Source organism: Artemia sp. Qi Xiang Cuo, chromosome 11, assembly GCF_049724085.1.
Source record: "Artemia sp. Qi Xiang Cuo chromosome 11, ASM4972408v1, whole genome shotgun sequence".
Classification (NCBI taxonomy): domain Eukaryota; kingdom Metazoa; phylum Arthropoda; class Branchiopoda; order Anostraca; family Artemiidae; genus Artemia; species Artemia sp. Qi Xiang Cuo.
In genome coordinates this window covers 6211853-6234589 of record NC_142804.1, presented here as the reverse complement: position 1 = coordinate 6234589, position 22737 = coordinate 6211853, and the positions used below count along the sequence as shown (strand labels likewise).

Below are 22737 nucleotides of genomic sequence, written 5' to 3'. Positions count from 1 at the left end.
AGTTTTCAAAATTTCTTTATTGTAATTGCAAACTGTTGCTCAGTTGAATCTGGATATAAAGTTTTATTTTGAAATAGTGTAAACTGAGAGACTTTTTCAGCCAAAATGTTCTTTTAAAACTGGTTTTTAATTTCAGTTACTGAGGATCGTGCTTTCCTCTCTACTAAGTTACATCCACTAGGAAATAAAAAATAAAAGACAAAGGAGCGATACCCAGAGTTTCTAAGGAAACAGAACAATAAAATTAACAAATAAAACCTAAGTTCCTAACCTTGAGCACCAAATTAGTACAGGTTTTTTTCTACTAGTTATATATAAGCAAGGGTGTCAAACACAAGAAGTCTGTATTTTCAAATGGTGGGAGGGAGGGGCAGGGGAATGTTTCAAGATGGGAGGATTTCTAAATCTTCAGCTTGAAATGAAGAACAAACAGGCTACGTGAGAAGTTTCACTCACGGGGCATTTTTGCATTATCAGGGTGAAAACTCAGGATGAAGCACCTTGTTGTGCCGCGTTCACCTTCGTACATTAAAAAAGGCACCAAGACATTATTTCTGTTCATATGACTCCTATAATGATATTTTCCACCTTTAATTTGATATAACATGATTCTTTATGTAATAAAAAAACCAAATATATGAAAAAGATGCAGTGTGAAAAGACATCTACAATGCAGTTTTTTGTAAAAAGTGATTCTATTTTTATTTATTTTTTTTTATTAAAAAGGCACTAGAACTTTTAATTTCTGTTCAGATAAGCCCTCTCGCAAAATTCTAGGACTTCTGGTCGATACGATCACCCCTGGTAAAAAGGCGAATAAACACGCATCCGTGATCTTCCTTCTGGCAAAAAATACAAAATTCCACATTTTTGTAGATATGAGCTTGAAACCTCTACAGTAAGGTTCTCTGGTACACTGAATCTGTAGGTGTGATTTTCATCAAGATTATATGACTTTTAGGGTTTTTTTTTCCCTTTTTTTGAAAATAAGGCAAATTTTCTCAGGCTCGCAACTTTTGATGGATATGAGTAAACTTGATGAAACTTATATATTTAAAATTGCCATAAAAATCCAATTTTTTAAATGTATCTATTGATATTAAAATTCCATTTTTTAGAGTTTCGGTTACTATTGAGACGAGTCACTCTTACTATACAGTTCATTAACACGAACTATTTGATATGATTATCCCTGGAAGGGCAAAGAAGTCACAATAATCACACTCATGCTTAAATGCGAATTTCTTTGGTTTTCAAGATCGGGCGCTGTTACAAGTTTGTAATGTGACAAGTTGATTGGTGATTTCAGCATCTGCACTTTCAGGCTTTTGGTTGTATCTTAGCCAAAACTGATGTTTAGCGCCATAAAATGGCAGGAAACTTATGTTACACTTTGTTGTGGTATGGTATATTGCATTGATTAAGAAGAATATATTCTAACTATTTATTCTATATAAGAACTACAACTATATACGAGCTAAATATCCTAATTTTCTAAGACCCCTCGTTCAATACGATTACCCCTTATGAAAAATATAAAAATAAAAATAAGAATAAAAGGCACACCAGTGTTAGCCCTACAAAAATGTAATCGCAAAAAATCGCATAAAAAACGCATAAAATAACAAAATATTCTTAGTCGATATGTTCGTTTTCAGTGAATATACCATAACATAGGCCTCAAATGATATGGCTTAGAATAGTTAGTTCATATTGTAAGAAAGAATACACCACCAAAATATTGACAATTTCAGCGGTAAAAAAAATAATAGAGAGTTTCAAACACCCTATATACTGAAGGACTTGTTTTCATTTGTTTTAGTTAATTATAATAATGCGAGGAACCTAACTCTCCTTAAGCATCATATTAAAAACTAAAGTAGTGAAGATGCTTTCATGCCTCGACGTTGGTCCAGGTAGAGCAATTTTCTCATCCATAATTTTCCTATTTTTTTGCATTTTTTCCATAATTTTTTCTTAGCAGCACCGAGGTGTTCTTCCAAATATTTAATCATTCGTGCAAATTTGTACGAATGAACAAAATTGTAGAAAATTTGTGTATTTTTTCCACTGACCGAGGTTTGTAGCTCGCTATTGGCTTTCATGGTGATTTTCATGGTGGAGGAATATGAACCTCCAATATCAGGTTTTCGACAATAGCAATTTGAACGGTGCGTTTTTATTTCAATTTGACGTCAAATTTGAGAGGTTTCAAGCTTAGGTTTTCGGTTTCAAAGACTTATTTTCCCAATTACAAATTAACGGAAAGTTAGCCGGCTGATTTGTAAATGATATCAGCCGACTGATTGGGCTTAACTGATTTCTTAACCAAATAACATGACAAACTTATAAGAATAGAAACTGGCGGAAAATGCCCTAAACTACTTCAAATTCGTATTCTCACTTATTTAAAATGTAGGGGTAGGTAAAAAAGCAAAGCTTTGTCACCAGTATATCTACCAGCTTCAAGTAAACTAGCCCTTGAACATGCTACGATTTTCTCAAGCTAGCCTAGGCCTATTTATGCAAACTGAATTTTTCCCTAAAATAATTACTGAGAAAACAACAAATTCATATTGATTACCTCTCTCAGAGAAAGTTTAGCTCTCATCGAATAAAAACTGAAGGCTAATTATATCTAGCAACAAATTTTCTTAATAATTTCACAATAAAATGACTAATAATTAGATAATTAATAAAATAATTAAAATAAATATTTTAATGAAGACACCAGACGCAACGCTATGTTTGGCGTTTAGTAGTTTTAATTTCTATTTGATAGGAATAAAATGAGGAGGGAGACACCCACCCTCATATATGAAATTATTCTGGTTAGTTTAGAGTCATTGTTAAATCCTCAAATCACATCTTCTCAACCAATTAGAATTTCATATGAGGGTCACAGAACCGAGAGACAGGAATCATTTTCCCGATTATTTTAACTGTTCATGTTGCTTATGCCAGCTCATATGATCATCAAATATAAACCAGTAGTTCAAAAATACCCACGGGGAAAAGAGACATTTTGATAAAGCTTATATGATTTTATTGGAGGACAGGATTTGCAGCAAACCCTTCTACAATCCATTTCAAAGAAATCATTCCATTTTTATACCTATTTTAAAATTATACCTTGGCACAACTGCCTTCTGGCTGCCCTTTTCTACACCCACACTTCTTATAACACATGAATGGCGAATTCTAACCCACAACTCACGCCAAATCTCTACACGATTAGGGCTAGAAAATAGAATGACCACAAACGGAGTGACGCCATCATAATTAGCTACTTATATACCTTCTAATCCAATTGTCATTTTATAGATAAAATAAAATTTGAAACATACCCAAGGGCAGAAGGCACATTTCAATAAAAGCTTGTTTAACATCTTGAAAAGAAGGCAGACTCTTCGCATTCTTCGTAGGTACAAACTCAATCTCCCCGATCAGATCAGTCATTTCAATATTCTTTGGTGGTCGAATAATGCCGTGTGTGGCCAACTCTTCAACTAAGGATTCAAGCGTTCGATCAGGGGTGAGGTCTTTCTCCCGCTTCTTTTTAGATTTTCTCCCTCCGCGTCGTAGTCTTACCACTTTTCTTGGTCGTTTCTTGCCAAGATCTCGCTCTAAAGCCTGCAATGAACAACCATTGTATGATATGATATTTATTAACACTATAGGCCTTTATAAGCCATGGTTAATACAAAAATACAACAACATAAAAATTATAAGCAAATACAAACGCTTAAATCCAGATTCAATTATAAATAAATTACAGAAGATGGTCCCTGTGTATCATCTCTTGGTTTCATACTATGGGATGAAGTTCGTTCTTTACTGTAAAAACTTTAATAACTAAAAAAGATGGAAACAAGAAAATCTCACCTATGAGGTTGTGGAAAATAGGCTTAAAACTATCATTGTTTCGGAAAATGGTGTTTTGAAACATTAAACTATGACTTGCATAGATTATGGATTGATAAGTTCAGTTCTATGAAAAAAAAATGTGATGGACTTAAGCTGGTTGTTCTCTAATATATAGATAGATATTTTTTTTAGATAGATATTTATTGCAATAAAAGCCACTTTGGGCCATGGCAAAAAAAGAAAAATCACACAAAATAATAACATGATTATAACACTCATAGCAAAGTATGGTAGCCTACATAACAATAACAACGCAAAATTACAAAACATTACAAAAACATAATAAAGCACACGATACCATTAAACTAACATAAATAGATAGATGTATGTTACATCTATCAGGGGCCATGATTACAAAAATAACAAACAAGAAAACAACTTACACACATACAACAATACTTTCCAGACTCACCCCACCCCTTTTTACAAAAATCTATCTCTATGTGACATACCCAATTTTATATACTTTGCTATCATTCTTATTGTCCCATAATTTTTTGATCCCATTACTGTTCTTAGTTTGACGTGAAATTACAAACAGGGAAAAGCCCACGGCTTTTTCCTAATTGGAATAGTAAGAGACGACCTGGCTACAACCTACGATTATGACGTCATTGATCAATCTTTAACATGAAATATGTAGTTTTTCGTAAAAAATTTATTATATTTAAAAGAAAATTGTTTTAATTACAAAAGGTTGACCCCGTTAATTTCTTTCAAAATGAACCATTGAACAACTCTCTACGATGTTCCATTGCCAAGCTATCTGTGGAAAAGAAAAAGAAATGAAAAAAAAATATGTTCTAATGGTGTACTTTTTGTTTTGATCTGACGCTATTTGTAGGAGTTATGGGTTATCATATTTCTTAACATTGGACGTGATCCTCTCTTACTAGGTAAATTACAGAATACGGCCCCTGTGTATCATCACAAATCAATTTTTTTTTAATCCTAAAAGAATTCCCGCATTTAATACAACTATATCTACATGCTTTTTACAATGTTAAAACAACTATTTTGCAATATGATGCCTATGCAATATGATGTTAATACCATTTGCTACTATAGTGTTGAACTAAAATGTAGTTTTTCGTAAAAAATTATCTTATTTTAAAAATTATTTTTGTTAATTACAAAAGATTTAAATACATCAATTTCCTTTAAAATGAGCAATTGAAAAGCTCTCTATGATATTCCAGCGCCCCGTTAGCAGCAAAGGAAAAAGAACATGCTGTCGATGCAGAATATCGTAGTTCCCGCCACTTATCATGTTTTTCAAGCCAATGGATTTTCCTAATTTTTCAAGCCCCGGAGCTGTAAGTTTCCTACTTAGGGGTTTCGGACAAGGCGATTCTCATAGTCTACTTTGTTTTTCGATCTGAATCTATATTTAGGAGTTATGGGCTATTGTATTTCTTAGTATAGGACATGATCGTCTCTTATTAGGTTGATAGCTACCGCTGCAACCCGGATACTTTTCTCATTTTTTTATTTTTATTTTGTTCAATTGAGACCATATCTTTTCATTGTAAAGCTTTACCCATTAAATGACGTATCGAGTTCATTAAATCGAACAAAACAAAACTTAATTTAAAAATTTTCAGGTATTTTTCTAGTTTGTATTGAAAAATTTAAATTACTGCTCAGACACCATAAATATTTTTGCAGTTTACGTAACAACTTTAGCGATCCCGAACTGAAAACTAAAATAAAATAATTTTTTCTATGGAAATTTAAGACAACGCTATAGAGATACGTACTTTACGAGTTAAACCAAAAAAATTTTGATTTAAGGAGACAATTCTAATTTTGAACTTAGAGATGAAATAAAATTATTTTATTTAAAATTTTCAGGAATTAATATTTTCAATTCACAAATCAAATTTTTCGTTAAAATCCTAAAATAATTACGGCATTTTATATAACTACATCTACATGCTTTTTATAATCTTAAAAACACTATCTTGGTCTTCCTATGCAAGATGATGTTATTACCATTTGTTACTACAGTGTTGAACAAAAATGCAGTTTTTCGTAAGAAAATTGATTCTATTTTATAAAATACTCTTTTAATTTCCTATTTAGTACTTTTTTCGTATTACTAAGCATAAAAGACGAGTGCATGTAAATTCTAGCTTTTGATAATAAACATTACAATTAACTCAACGATGAGACCCCGTCAACCTGATGGGAATCGAACTCCATAAAGATCTTACACACATCACTCTAATTTTTATTTTTGTTATTTACAGAGCAAATAAACCAAATAATTTTATCTAAAGGCGTTTCAATTTCTATTCACCAATGAGTAGAATAGAGTAGAATATTTTTATTTATAACACGTACATAAATAAATGTCACAAAACAGCGCACATGCCTGGTGGCATACTTTAGCGCTGAAAATATTGCCAACGAAAATACACAGCCATTTTCTAACTAAATTTTACAACAACGAAAAAGAAAACCCTAATGAACAAAATGCTTAGCTTGTCATAAGATATTTCTTCATCAGTCTTAGAAAATGTCACTTGTTGCTGCATTCTCGAACTGATGCTGGAATTGAGTTTCCTGATTTTTGGGCCAGTGTGACGGATGCTGAATCCCGCTCTCGATGTCGGACGAATTTCGCACGAAAATTCTGAACGATGCGTAGTAGGATAATTATGAAATTGAGAATTAGTAGGAAAAATTCCGGAGAAATTTACAGGTAAATTACTATATTGATAATCGTGACAAATACTAGAGATAGAAATTAAATGAAGTTGGTCCAAAGAAAAAATTCCTGAAGTCCCATATAGGTGTCTAACTGAAGTTCTGCAATCAACATTAAAAAGACTCCTCATTGCTTTATTCTGAAGTATTTGGAAAGATTTGAAAACAGACGTAAAGGTAGATGCCCAAACCGAAATGCAATAGAGAAAATATGGGTGGACGAAAGAACAATAAATAGATTTTAGAATAGCTTTAGGAAAGAAATGACGACGACGAGTTAGCATGCCAATATTTTGGTAAATTTTTAACGACAGTGTTTTTACATATTTATGAAACAACAAATTTTCATCTAAAATATCCCAAGATATTTGAACTGATCTACCCGTCTTAATTCAAGACCATTCAAGAAAAGAGAGAAGGTATCTGACACTACTGATCCAGTTCGAGAAAATAACATATTGGCATTTTTTTTTTTTCATTAAGAGCTAGTAAATTCCTTGAATACCAATCAGATACAGTTTGTAACGTACTTCCGAGGTTCTGGAAAAGAACTGATAGGTCCCGGTGAGAAGCAAAAATTACTACATCATCAGCAAACATTATAATTTGACAAAGAGGCAAAACTTCTGGCAAGTCATTTATAAAAAGAATAAATAGAATAGGCCCAAGGACAGAGCCCTGAGGCACTCCGTAATTAATTGGAAAAGTTTCGGAACGGAGATCACGAGATTTATCAACACAATCTAGTCGTCTCCCAGAAAGGTAAGATGAAAAAAATTTAACAGCTTGTGTTGAAAACCCATAAGACTTGAGTTTAAAAAGAAGCAACGAATGATTTACGGTGTCAAACACCTTGGCGACATCAAGAAAAATCACCAACGCGGGTTGACCATCATCTAGTGAATCATTAATATTTAGTAGAAGCTCATGAATTGCAGTTCAGTTGACTTTCCTTTTATAAAACCATATTGAGACATGTGTAAAATCTTACTATCAAATAAATATTTTTGTAATTGACTATTTGCAAGTTTTTCCAAAATTTTGCTGAAAACCGAAAGTAGAGAAATGCCTCTATAATCTGAAGGGTCAGTTGAACTCCCAGCTTTAGGTAATGCTATAACATTTGCTTTTTTTAAAAGCTCAGGAAAAACCCCATGCATAAGTGATAGATTAAAAATATGTGCCAACAAAGGTGAAATGCTTGACGCTATTTGCTTTACGGTTTGAGCCGAAAATCCAAATTCGTCCTTAGAAAAACTCCGTTTAAGCTTCAGAATAACTTTTTCAATCTCATGAGACTTAATCTCAGAAAAAGAAAACGAATTTTCTGCATGTTGCTCATTAACTGGAATAGAAGTGGAATTCAGTTGCATATTCATAGTCGATGCAAGTCTAGAACCAATATTACTGAAATAATCTCCAAAAGCATTTAAAATTTCATTGGGCTGTGTAACAACATTTTCTCCATTTAAAACAAGGCAATTAACACTAGTATTTTTACGACTATGAGGACGTATCTTTTCATTTATCAATTGCCATGTTTTTCTCATATCCGATTTATACTCCAAAAATTTCTGTTTAAAATATTTTCTCTTCTCATGTCTGATAATTGAATTTAGCTTATTCCTATAAACTCTGAATTCTTCAAACGACCCAGGTGTCTGTAATTTTAAATAATTCTTTAATTTTCTATTTTTATGTTTTAACGATGTCAAAATACCTTCAGTAATCCATGGGTCAAATTTCTGCGCAAACTTTCCATGCGAAACTCGTGTTGAAGAAGCCCGATCCCGCAATCGCATCATTTGATCAATAAAATCTGAAAACGCAGCATTTGCGTCATCTGAGCCATAAACCGAACTCCAATTATGGTCAGCAATTAACTGACGTAGAACTTTACAATTAATCCATGTATATCGCCTTTTTGAATTATCCATTGTTGAATCTCGATGTTGTTTATTACTATTATTTAAATTTAAAAGAACACTCACCGGAAAATGATCTGACATATCAGATAAAATTACTGACGATTTTTCAGCATCAAATAAAACAGGAGAGAAAAATATATTATCTAATAATGTAGCTGTGTTAGCTGCAACTCTTGTCGGCAGAGAAATACTTGGAAGAAAATTAGAACCCAACATCATAGTTAAAAACTCCTTATTATTTCCAACATCGAAATTCAAAAGATCAAAATTAAAATCACCCGAAATAATAACCGGTTTTTTCAACGCTTCCAGATTTTTCAACAGCGGTTCGAAAATTTCAAAAAATATTTTTGGGTTACCCGACGGAGATCGATAAACAGACCCGAAAATAAATGGATTACAGCCCAAAGGTACAACTTCAACAAAAATAGTCTCACATAACCCTTCATCAAATACAGACAAATCACTGAGAATACTAAAAGACCATCATCACAAATATACATCATCTGACCTCCTCTCGCATTCTGACACCTTGTACGCGAAATACACTTCATCCCGGGCAGATCTAACATTGTAATATTAGATCCTATAGGGGAGGTAAATTATGTTTAAGGGCTTGCCAGAAATATCACATGGTAAACTATCATTAATTTAATTTTACGGGAATGTCTCTTCAGTCTACAATTAATTACACTATTAATAAATAAAATAGGATACCCATTTCCAAAAAGTATGTCCTTGATAAAGTTTAATTCTGCTGTTAAGTGGGAATCAGAACAAATTTTTAGGGCCCGATCGACGAGGGATATTACGACTGCTCTTTTAACTCGTGGGAGGTGGTTTGATTTAAAATGTGTTGGTTTTCTATAAATAGTAAATTTGAGTTTATCGAAGCTACGAATAACTAACACATCTAGGAATGGGATTTTATTTGCTATTTTGATTTCTAAAGTAAACTGTAAATTTCTATCGTATGTATTAAGGTGATTTAAAAAACCCTTAAGCTCATTTTCCCATAGTTCCAGATTGAAATTACATCATCCATGTAACGTCCCCAAAAGACATGTTTTAAAAAATACGAATCTAAAGCCCAATTTTCAATATGTTCCACATAAATATTCGCCAGTAACCCGGAGAGGGGCACGCCCATCACTAAGCAATTAATTTGCAGGTAAAAAGAATTACGGATTTGGAAATACTTTGAGAAGGCTACTTGTTACGGAGTTTAACCAAGGTCATTAAGACTTCACAATCTATTCCTACCGTTGAAGCTTCTATTAAGTAAATATTTTCTTTGATTTTATTTTCTAATAACTGTTCAGATACTTTGACATTAATATTTGTATACATTGAAACGATGTCAAAGCTACTTATAATTGTATTTTCTGAGATATTTACGTTTTTGAGTTTTTCAACAAAATCTACCGAACTATATATATGATTTTTTAGAGTAAAGCAAAGGTTTAAAGGCTGTACATAACCATTTCCCAATATTGGATGTGGGGGCTTTCGTAAAAGCTACTATGGGCCTTAAAGGAATGCCTTGCTTGTGTAATTTTGGTAGACAATAAAACTTTGGGCAAAAGCTACCGCAGAGGAAAAATTTACTGTATAGCTATGGAGTAGTTTTAACATTTGGTTTAAAACTTTTTAATTCATTTATAATTTTGTTTGCAAATTGATCAGTATGATTGTCGGTTGTAGTCCTATATGTTGTCTCGTGATTTAGATGAGAATAAATTTTTGTATCATAATCTGTCCTATCCATGACAACCAGAGAATTGCTTTTATCTGCTTTAGTTATAATAATGGATGAATCTTAACGGAGATTAGATAGTATTTTTAGGTCACACAAATTATCCGGTTTTCTATTGGCGGGAGAATTAATCTTTTTTTGATTATTGTAAAGGGTATCTATAAGACTAGCCCTAACTTCATCCGGGTTGGATATAGATGTATAAAATTTGTGCACAGAGGATTCTAGAGAGGAAATTAAATCTGCTACAGGGACATGTCTTGGAAGAAAAGAGAATTTTGGACCTTTTTCGAGAATTTGAATTTCTTTTGGTTCAAGCGTTCTAGAGGATAGATTAACAACAGCCGGTCCAGGAGTGAATCTTGGAGTGTAAGTAGGGCTATTCCTTGAAAATTCATATCTTAGGCTTTCCAATTTCTTAATAAGTCGTTTCGAAAATCCTAGCCCCAATATACTTTTTGATGAATCTGCCCTTATTAGCAATGACCTAGGCATAAAGCAGGTAGTCCGAGAATCAATTGAAATCAGACTTAAGATTAATAATAATATTTCCTTAAATTGGGACTTGGCGGAATATACACTAAATGCTCTATACACAAATTTAATTAAAAATGATCTTACAAAATATTTTAAAAAACCAATAGACATTAACACAGAACCTGTCACAAAAAGACCTTTGAGGTTAGCTGCCAAAAAGGCTGGATTAGCAATAAGAACGTGTTTTTAAATTATTTTTCTTTCGTCTCATTGAATCGCCTTGTTTTACCTTACTTTTTATCAGTCCTGGTTGAACTTCGCTGAGGTAAGGATGCTAGGACTGCCTTGAAAAAAAAAAAAAATTTTTGTTTTATTGGTTGCTTGTTGTTGTGAGTCTTTTTTCTTTCATATATTTTTGTCTTGCTGAGGACGGCCCTTTAACATAGGGCCAAAATATTCATTCAAATTATCTTCACTGTCTTGCAAAAAGATTTCCCTATTGATCTTCGTAATTTTGTTGTTCGTTATGGAAAGGCAGTTTGGTCTTCATCGCTATTTTCTTCTCCCTTATGGGGAGCGATTGACCAATGAAATCTTTTATTTTATTAATTTAGGCAAAAATACACTAATATTATTAACCAACAAAATTTCTTGGAATCTCGCATAATTAAAAGTCTTATTCACCAGTCTCTAATGTTCAGCTCACACTTAAATACCCGGAAAGAAAAGCCATTTGCTCGCACACTACAATTAAAAACATTAGCACACATCATTAAAGACAAAAAAAAAAAAAAGATATACTATTTCCTCTGAAAGAAAATCCTTAGAAAATTTTTTGTTTGAAAATTTGTCCTCTGTTGATTTTAGCCAGGTTGCTAGATTGGAAAGAAATTTGTTTAGTCATGATTTCCGCTTATCAAAGGAACGACTTATTAAGAAATTGGAAAGCCTAAGATATGAATTTTCAAGGAATAGCCCTACTTACACTCCAAGATTCACTCCTGGACCGGCTGTTGTTAATCTATCCTCTAGAACGCTTGAACCAAAGGAAATTCAAATTCTCGAAAAAGGTCCAAAATTCTCTTTTGTTCCAAGACATGTCCCTGTAGCAGATTTAATTTCCTCTCTAGAATCCTCTGTGCACAAATTTTATACCAAAATTACACAAGCAAGGCATTCCCTTAAAGCTCATAGTAGCTTGTACGAAAGCTCCCACATCCAATATTGGGAAATGGTTATGTACAGCCTTTAAACCTTTGCTTTACTCTCAAAAATCATATATATGTAATTCGGTAGATTTGGTTGAAAAACTCAAAAACTTAAATATATCAGAAAATACAATTATAAGTAGCTTTGACATTGTTTCGATGTATACAAATATTAATGTCAAAGTATCTGAACAGTTATTAGAAAATAAAATCAAAGAAAATTATCACTTAATAGAAGCTTCAACAGTAGGAATAGACTACGAAGTCTTAATGACCTTAGTTAATCTCTTTAACAAGTAGCCTTCTCAAAGTATTTCGAATTATGCAATTCTCTTTGTAAGTAAATTAAAGGTTTAATAATGGGAGCAACTCTCTCCAGGTTATAGGCAAATATTTATGCCTAATTTATTTACAATTGGGCATTAGAGTCGTATTTTTTTTAAAACATGTCTTTTGGGGACGTTACATGGATGATGTAATTTCACTCTGGAACTATGGGGAAAATGAGCTTAAGGGTTTTATAGATCACCTTAATACATATGATAGAAATTTACAATTTACTTTAGAAATTAAAATCGCAAATAAAATTCTATTCCTAGATGCGCAAATTATTTATAGCTTAGTTAAACCCAATTTTACTATTTATAGAAAACCGATACATAACAATAGATATTTATATTTTGAGTAAAAACACCCAACCCAAGTTAAAAAATCAGTTGTCATATTCCTCATCGATTAGGCCCTAAAAAGTTGTTCTGATTCCCACATAACAGCAGAATTAAACTTTATCAAGGACATACTTTTTGGAAATGGGTATCCTATTTTATTTATTAATAGTGTAATTAATTGTAGACTGAAGAGATATTCCCGTAAAATTAATGATAGTTTACCATGTGATATTTCTGACAAGCCCTTAAACATAATTTACCTCCCCTACATCCCAAAAATCACTACAAATTTTTAAAAAGTTTGCACAAAGAATAATCTGTATGTAGTATTCACAAATAATTATAGAATCATAAATTTTCTAAATTCTGGTAAAGATAAAACCCCAGTTACTCGCCAAAGAGGGGTCTACCAAATACTATGCGATTGTGGCAACTATTATGTAGGTAGAACACACCAGAATTAGAAAAGCGCATACAACAGCATAAAGATGATATAGTCAAAGCTCTACATTCTAGTATTTCCGTTGTTTCATCTGATTCTGCATTAGGCAGCCATATTTTTGAAAATTCTAGCCACAATATACTTTTTGATGAATCTGCCCTTATTAACAATGAACTAAGCATAAAACAGGTAGTCCGAGAAGCAATTGAAATCAGACTTATGATTAATAATAATTTTTCCTTAAATAGGGACTTGACGGAATATACACTAAATGCTCTATACACAAATTTAATTAAAAATGATCTTACAAAATATTTAAAAAAACCGATAGACATTAGCACAGAACCTGTCACAAAAAGACCTTTGAGGTTAGCTGCCAAAAAAGCTGGATTAGCAATAAGAACGTGTTTTTAAATTATTTTTCTTGCATCTCATTGAATCGCCTTGTTTTACCTTACTTTTATCAGTCCTGGTTGAACTTCGCTGTGGTAAGGATGCTAGGACTGCTTTGAAAAATTAAAAAAAAAAAAAAAATGGTTTTATTGGTTGCATGTTGTTGTGAGTCTTTTTTCTTTCATATATTTCTGTCTTGCTGAGGACGGCCCTTGGACATAGGGCCGAAATATTTATTCAAATTATCTCCACTGTCTTGCAAAAATATTTCCCTATTGTTCTTCGTACTTTTATTGTTTGTTATGGAAAGGCAGTGTGGTCTTCGTCGCCATTTTAGTCGAGCTAATATTTTCTCACCAAGGTGAGGCAAATCACGCGCGGGAGAGTCTATCCCAGATACAATGACAAGAGAAGTCAGAAGAGAAGACTGGTTTATATCATCCAGCTTAGTTTCAAGCTTTTGGAACTTTGCGCAATTTTGAACAATTCTTGCCCGCAAATCGCCAAGTGATTTCTCAAGCAGTTCAAATTTACCCTTGAATTGCAGATCGATCGCCTCATAGACAGCTTGCGTAACAGTATCAAGAAAATCTGACTTAATCTGTGTCACCGAAGAGCTCCCTAATTTACTCCACTGGTCTTTCACTCTCCTAAGAATTTCATCCTGTATGCCGTCACGAAGGTTTACAATTTCTGGCTGAATCAAGTAAAACTACTCAGATAAATCCCCGGCTAAACCTTCTGAGTGCTCCGTACACAGCCTTGTCGCTCGCTGAACATTTTTCTGCCATCTTTCAGCGCTTCTTCATATTTCTCCGCGTAAGCCCATATGTTCTCTGACGTTATTGTTTTAATTTCGTCCGTTCCGTAACAGCAAACTTCATAATTACTTCCATCATCTTTGACAGGTATCACCCACGTAATTTTGCAAGGCCACAGCTTGTAATATTTAAATTGAGCAACGCCCGGTTTCCCACTTGCATAGCTTCGGCACATGACAAAATGAAAAAAAAGCAAAATCTCTCTCTCAATACGTCCGCGCACCTTGTGTGTATGAATGTCTAGCAGCGACTGATGACAGTGGGCGGGATCAAAAGAAGGTAGAGCTTAATGTCCGCTTCACAAGCATTCTGATCTTTCAGTTGTTTGAGATTAAGTATATTGAGAAAAAGATATAAAGTTTGGGTTTCTGAAAGATTTTGAAGCCTCCCTGGGCGATGAACAAAAGTACCCAGGATTCTAACCGCCTTATTTTGAATTATCTGAAGAGGTTGGAGATGGACCATAAATGTGTTGAGGCATATTACAGGGCAATATTTAAAATATGATTCAATTAGAGAATGATATAAAATTTTAAGGATGGAAAAAGGAAATACATGTTTCATTCTATGAAGACAACCTAAGTTATGGGCAAGTTTCAATCTCAAATAATCAGAATGCTTACGGAAAGATACAAGCTCATCAAGAATATTCCCAAGGTAACGAAATGATTTTACTCTTTTTATCCTTCATTCGTTTACTATTAACTCTTCTATGGTAAATTTATCTACTGCCCACTGTGACCGCCGAAAAATCATGAATTCAGTTTTAGTAAAGTTTGGAGCCTGGTAGTTACATGAAAACAATTTATTCAAAGAATTCATTGCTGTCACCATTTTCTCAGCCAACAAAGATGGGGTTTTAGCTTTTACTGTCACCGCCGTATCATCTGCAAAAATTACTGCTAAACTACTATCTTGGTGTAAATACCTCGAAAGGTCATTTATATAAATAAAAATAGTAATGGCCCTAATACTGATCCCTGGGGGACTCCAATATCATCAATAACAATATGGCTTGAAAGGTGCCCATTTACTTCAACCTGAATTTTTCGACCATGCAAGTAAGATTTTATTAGATCTAGGTCTTTACCTCTAATACCTACATTATTAATTTTCTCCAATAAAATTTCATGGTTTAGCCTATCAAATGCCTTTTTTATATCATAGAAAAGAGTAGATACATGATTTTCATCATTTAATGAATCATTATTCTCCAAAATTAGCGCTGCAATATCTTGTTCAGTAGAACGACCCGCCCTGAATCCAAACTGATTTTTAGTAAATAAATTCCTTTTATCAAAATACGAGACAATTCTTTTTTGAATAATTTTTTCAATAACCTTAGATATAGGGGAAAGAATAGCTATTGGGCGATAGTTACCTATATCTGTCTTATCACCTTTCTTATGAATTGGAATAACTCTTGCAGATTTCCATACTTCCGGAAAGATCCCTGATGACATCGATGCATTTGAAATATGAAGCAACGGGACATGAATTACACATGCAAGTTCTTTCAGAACATTTGTGGAGAGCCCATCTAGACCTAGAGAATTGCCACTCTTTAGATTCATAATTCCTTTCTGGAACTCACCGAAAGTGAGAGGGGAGAGGAACATGCTGGAATTTTCGGATGGAGGGAGATATTCTTTATATGAATGAGATGGAGATTCAGGGGATTCGAGTTCAACGGTAAAACTAATATGAGGAAAATAACGGCTAAAATAATCTGCAACAACATCCTTCCCCTTCAACTCAACACCATTTTCATTTTTGATCACTTCAGGGTGTGGATTTTTAATATTGTTTCCAATTTTTTCCTTAATTAATTTCCATGTAGTCCGAGGTGAATCAGATTTTTTAAATGCATTTTCATAATACATTTTTTTACTTGTTCTGAGAGTTTTAACTAGCAAATATTTATAATTTTTGAATCGCTGTACATAATGAGCTGAGGGGTATTTCATTTTTATCTTATACAGTCTATTTTTTTCCTTGATAGATTTTAGAAGTAATGGACTTATCCAAGGTTGTTTAGGTGAGGTTCTTTTCCGGTGTGTAGTTTTAAATGGGCAATGAAGGTCTAGTTTTTCATTCAAAATTCGATAAAATATATTTAAAGATATGTTGGGGTCATTCTCATTAATAACTTCACTCCATCCTACATCGTTAAGATTAGACTTCAATTCATTCATATTTACTTGTGAAAAGTTTCTCCTCTTCATATGATTTTCTTTATTGACTATCTTTTGCACTTTGAAGTCAGACATTAAAATACAATGGTCAGATGTATCCTCCATAACCACGAATGTAGCCTCACATGGATAAGGTGCAAAAATGTTATCAATTAGAGTAAAAGAAGAATTTGTTATACGTGTCGGAATAAAACATACTGGGTTCATACCATGAGAAAGGTTACATTCCAAAAAATGAAGGACATGTCGGTCGATTCCTTGCTGTCTAGATAGGAGACATCCCATTAAATCAATATTGAAGTCCCCAAGGATTAAAAACGGCATTCGAAGATTTTATATCACACTTAACATATTTTCAAATTTATCAGTAAAATCTGCCTTATTGGATGAGGGAGGACGATAAATTACAGCAATTAAAAGTTTATCATTATTTGGTAGAGAACATTCAACAATACAGCTTTCGAAAATCATCTCCGTATTCAAATATAAAAATTCTTCTTTCAGTCGTGCCGGAATATAATTTTTAACCAGTATTGCTAAGCCACCTTGCTTTTGTTGAGTTCTACTTACGTGAAAAAATTGGAAATCACTAATATTAATTTTCTTTTTACCGAAATTTCATCTAAAAATGTTTCACAAACTCCAAAAATATCCGTACCAGATTCAAATAAAAATTTTTTAATTGCATCTTTCCCGCTCTTCCATCCACGACAGTTCCAAAAAGATATTCTCCTCATATTTTGGTTTTTATGAACTATTTCATGAGAAAACAAATATTTATTTGGGGGGGACTAAAAAAGAATTTAAAATTTCATTATTATCAGGGGCTAGGGCCGTTTGAAAAACATTACTAAAAAGGGCTGAATTTCTTTCCAATTCCTCCAGCCTAGATGTAGGGATCTCGCGAACCTGGCTAACCATTATCATGTACTGATCTCACGCCAAAGAGTACCCCCCATGCCTCTCTCACAAAAAATTACAAACACTAAAACTCACACTAAATAAATTCTTAATCATAATAATATCACCCAAATACATCAAACCGCACAGAACCCACCACATTTTTTATTTCAACCCAAATAAATATCGAACACTTATACTCACATTATTTAACAAAACTAATCCACTATCATATCAACACAATTAGTCTTAGAAAAATCGTGTATCCATATTTGCGATTCGACCACCATGTTTCCTTTCAAGGTCAGTAATTAGAGCGAAACCTTCACTAACAGTTAGTCGTTCATTCGAACCATCTCGCAGCTTGATAACTAGGCAGGGGGTACACCTTTCGACAACCAAGAGTCAATTCCAAAATCGTGCAATTTCAATTTCACATGAAGCAACCTCTTTCGAACTTCACGAACAGACTTCGGCGCATCTTCCGTCAGATATATTTTCTCGAACCCTCCAATTTTTTGTTTTTCAGTTTCTTGGCGTTCTTCAAAATCTCATTCCTGATTAACCTCGATGGCAATTCCAATTTCAAGAATTTGGCATTTTCCCTGAAATCCACCAACTTAACTGGGCTTGGGGCTGGGAGATCAAGGCCTTCAATAACAACTTTAGACAGTAATTCCTGTGCTCTTATTTCATCTTGAACTTTTACATTCCAAATCACTAAATGTTTATCATTTTCATTACTTTCCAATTTCATCAGAGTAAGCGACATATTGTCGATATGTGATTTAAGCGCTATATTTTCCTCCGCCAACACAGATATTTGATTTTTGAAGCTTGCCGTCTCTAATTCAACATTCTGAACACGCGGTATCAGCTGCACTACTTCTTTACTCGATTCAGAAACAATTTCTTCCAATTTTTTTACATTATCTTCAATTGCTTTGATGTTAGATTTTAATGATTCTAAAGTGGCAGTATTTCCTTGTACTGTTTCTAAAATCAAACTGATACTTTCTGCTAAAGACTTTATAGAAAGTTCATCACCTTGACTCGTTGCCCTAGACACAGATAAGTTTAGAGATTCTTCCATTTTCTTCTTTCTCTTTCCCATCCTTTAGAAACTTATCCAAATTCAAATATCAAAGTTCATAAGTTTAGCTCACAGCAGACTAATTTATCACGGTTAATATTAACTGTTCAACTAGACCAATTCACTCACTTGTAATAGGTCCCGGCGCGAAGAGCTCTCACTCGGTTGAATGCATTCAGGTAACTGTTTAATTTCAGGTTTTATAGATTGTTTTGTATGTCTTTGTTCTTCATCTACATTTAGCGTTGAAGACGCCCTGTTTTATACAGGAGAAATATCCGCGTCGTTTTAGCTTGTCTGGTCCTTCTACTGGCCGTAGATCCGTTTGTTTTTTCATCTTGAGTAGTTTTTTCTCTTTTTTTTTGTCACGTCTGTCCAATTTGGCTTTAGATCTTTTGCACTATTGTTGCCCCATTAGCTACTGCCCCAACAGCCTCATTACCTACTGCACCATTGGCCGCATTAGCCCCGTTAGCTACTGCCTCATTAGCCTTATTAGCTACTGCACCATTAGCCACGTTAGCTACTGCCCCATTAGCCGCATTAGCCCCGTTAGCTACGTTAGCCTCCGGCACAGAACAAGAGAAGTTACAAGGTTTTTCTAAGACTTCAGGGAAATTACATGTCGGCTTTTAGTTTTCTTCTGTTTATTTAGATCGCTTATCTAAGCTCTACAAGTTATGGCAAGACGGCCCAATCAATTCTAAATAGTTTGGCCAAACAAACTAAAAGAGTTTTAAATGGATGAGATAGGCTGATCAAACACTATAAAACTGATGTTATACGGTGTATAGAACTGAATTTATAAAACTGATAAAAGGAATAGGGCGGGTTTAAGGCGCCTTTCTCCTTTCCAGTTTAAGGTGCCCTTCAAAAGATGCCTTTTCTTTACTATAGAACAGAATCTATAAAACTGATAAAAGGAATAGGGCGGGCTTAAGGCGCCTTTCAAAAAAAAAAAAAATGCCTATTTACTATAGAACTGAATCTATAAAACTGATAAAAGGAATAGGACGGGTTTAAGGCGCCTTTCGCCTTTCCAGTTTAAGGCACCTTTCAAAAAAATGCCTTTTTTTTACTATAGAACTGATAAAAGGAATAGGGCGGGTTTAGGCCGCCTTTCTCTTTTCCAGTGGAATAGCGTACTTGGATCAAATCACAAGTGTAGCAATGTTGATCTTTCATGTAAATTATTGTTTTTGGAAACTGAAAACCTATAATCAAGATGAAGGACGTCCGAAAGGGGCAGGGGGAGATCCAGAATATTTTTAAGGGGGGCGGGGCAAAATAGGTTGATCCAAATAAACTTGCGTTAGGAGCAAGTTTAATTAAAGCAAATTTGCGCTAATTAAGTAAATTACGCTAACTTTGTTAGGGCGGCCCTCACCTCCTGGATCCGCCACTGGAAAGGAGAGAGAATATGCCGTCTCAAGAGAAGTAAAAAATATACAAAACTTAAGAATAAAACGATGATTATGCTATACGTAACTTAGATCATTGCTACAGAGCGCTAAGAACTTTAATCTGCCTTTTTAGGAGGAGAGTCATATAGTCACTTTACTACAGTAATTTACTACAGTATAGTCACTTTACTACAGTAACAGTATAGTCACTTTACTACAGTAATTTAATACAGTATAGTCACTTTACTACAGTAACAGTATAGTCACTTTACTACAGTAATTTACTACAGTATAGTCACTTTACTACAGTAATTTACTACAGTATAGTCACTTTACTACAGTAACAGTATAGTCACTTTACTACAGTAATTTACTACAGTATAGTCACTTTACTACAGTAATTTACTACAGTATAGTCACTTTACTACAGTAACAGTATAGTCACTTTACTACAGTAATTTACTACAGTATAGTCACTTTACTACAGTAATTTACTACAGTATAGTCACTTTACTACGGTAATTTACTACAGTATAGTCACTTTACTACAGTAATTTACTACAGTATAGTCACTTTACTACAGTAATTTACTACAGTATAGTCACTTTACTACAGTAACAGTATAGTCGCTTTACTACAGTAATCACTTTAACTACAGTCACTTTACTACAGTAACATATAGTCACTTTACTACAGTAATTGTTAATAGAGGAATATTTTCAGGTTTGATGACACTATATATCTGGGCATTATCCAAGGAGTCCCAGCCGCAAGTGTCACAATTTATGGAAATTACCCATAGTTTTGGATTTACGAAAAAAAATGTTGCACTATTCTATAAACTTCATAATTTTCAAACAACCAAAAACTAAATCTTGGAAAATCGGTGTTTTCAAGCATGAAAACCTAAGATGGGTCTAGGGGTAAAATGTTTTAATTTGGACGACTTTGGTACTATAAATTTTCCTCGCAAGATTTCTTTCTCTTCTTCTTATTTTTTTTATATGGATCTCCCTGCAATTACAATTTTTTTAAGAGCATCAGCGGATTATATCATTGTAATTAAAATAAACAATATTATATAAAAAAAACATAAAAAAAACTACAAATATCTACAAATCGTTTTTGTCTTTGTGGCACAAAGGTGCTTTCTTTGACTCAATTTAGCATTGGTGTTAGTTTCTGTTGAGTAACAATTAATAAAAAATAACGACTTATGTTCACAATTAATATCCTCTACTGTTTCTGAGATTAAACAAGGGAGCCAACATGGGGAGAGGGCTAGAAGATCAAAACAAACAGTTAATTTTTAATAAAAAGATATGACCTCTCTCTCGCAAAATCAGAAAAACATTTTTTCAAACCTTGGCCCCAACTGAACATTTATTAGAGGCTTGTCTCCTACCCCACCCATAAAATTCTGAGAGTCCTTGGGGATAGAATAGAGAAGATTAGAAAAGGGTAAAATAAAAAATGAACACTAACAGCTCTAAGAATATCTAATTGCTTCCTCATCTTTGTATCAACAGCTCGTCTAATATCTTCCATTATTTCTTTCCTCTTTTCTTCGATTAGCAGCTTTTCATCATACTTCGAATCTTCAAAGCTCTTTTGACGCAAGTCATTCTCTAGCCATTGTTCTACAACAAAACGTATGATTTAGGTAGGTTTTGACGAGGGGCAGATTTCACTTGAGTGACCGGATTTACTGTCGCCCCGTCGTAGCAGAAAATATTTCGTTCACTTCTGTTTCGTATGCGAGGTTAAAAAATTCGTTTCTTTTGTCGACAAACTTGTGTTCAAAATAAGAACTAAGCAATATGAAAGTTAAACAATATTGGACATGATGCCCAAATTCATTCTTCAGTACATACTTCGCTAGGCCCATGGATTCATATGAGGAACCATGAGTTCTTTTAATTTGAATTTGAAAGTAGATACTCTTAAACACGAGAAAGCAAAAACAGAAAATTTTTTTGATGATAAAATACTTGTCTTCGTTTAGAAAAATCTTACATCACTATTATAGCTTGAAATTTCTCACTATTTCTGTCAGTTGAACTGACATGGCAGCCAATACTGAAGAAAAGTTACTGACAAGCATTGCAGTCCACAACTTTAATAACAAAGGTAATAATTTGAGCAATGCTACAGAAAGTCTTGTGACCTCAACTCCGAAGAGTTTCACATTTTCTTCCTCTCAGAGGAAGGTTAAGTTTGAACTTCTTCAAAACTAAATTGATAAAAAAAAGCATAATCGCTTAAAGTGACTGACAAGGAGGTTTTATATTTGTCCCATAGGAGGAGGGGTCCGTATTAAATCCATCTTCTCATTTAGGGAGGGAGCGGGATACAAGACTCTAAATTGGGGAGACATAGTCTCGCGTCCTTTTATTTGACATTCTACAAACGTGCCACGCAACAAAAAAGGTAAAAAGAGTGCAGGGATGCCGAATCTAAAGTAGTAAAACTTTAGATTCTGCATTCACAGAATTCTAAACCGGGAAAACTACTACTAGGCGATGACCGAACTATCTACCAAGTTTTAACTTCGAAATGTAACAACTATTCTACATTATAAAGGATATTCCAGAATACAGGACCATAGGCTAGTCTGAATAAAATTATCTTTAACATAGTCTATAGGCCATTTGTATCAATCTAAGCTACTTTTTTAGTATAATTTATCATAGTGTACCTATTGGTTGTGTCGTTAGATCGACAGGAAATTTGCTAGTAGATGACTTCGCTAGCAAAGTTCGGAAAGTTTACGGTATGCTCGTATGTTCGAAAGCTTCCTATAGTCAAAAAATT

General features: G+C 33.6%; 1 protein-coding gene across 1 annotated transcript in view; it reads right to left on the bottom strand.

The window, feature by feature from the left end:
* LOC148946572 (dynein regulatory complex subunit 11-like) overlaps positions 1-22737 on the bottom strand; it is a 130240-nt gene that overhangs the window by 31987 nt on the left and 75516 nt on the right. The window contains exons 8-9 of the mRNA XM_089097157.1: positions 21409-21563; positions 3348-3633 (exon numbers count right to left, since the gene is read on the bottom strand). Coding sequence (XP_088953283.1) covers positions 3348-3633; positions 21409-21563 — 441 coding nt within the window. The remainder of the gene's footprint in view (positions 1-3347; positions 3634-21408; positions 21564-22737) is intronic.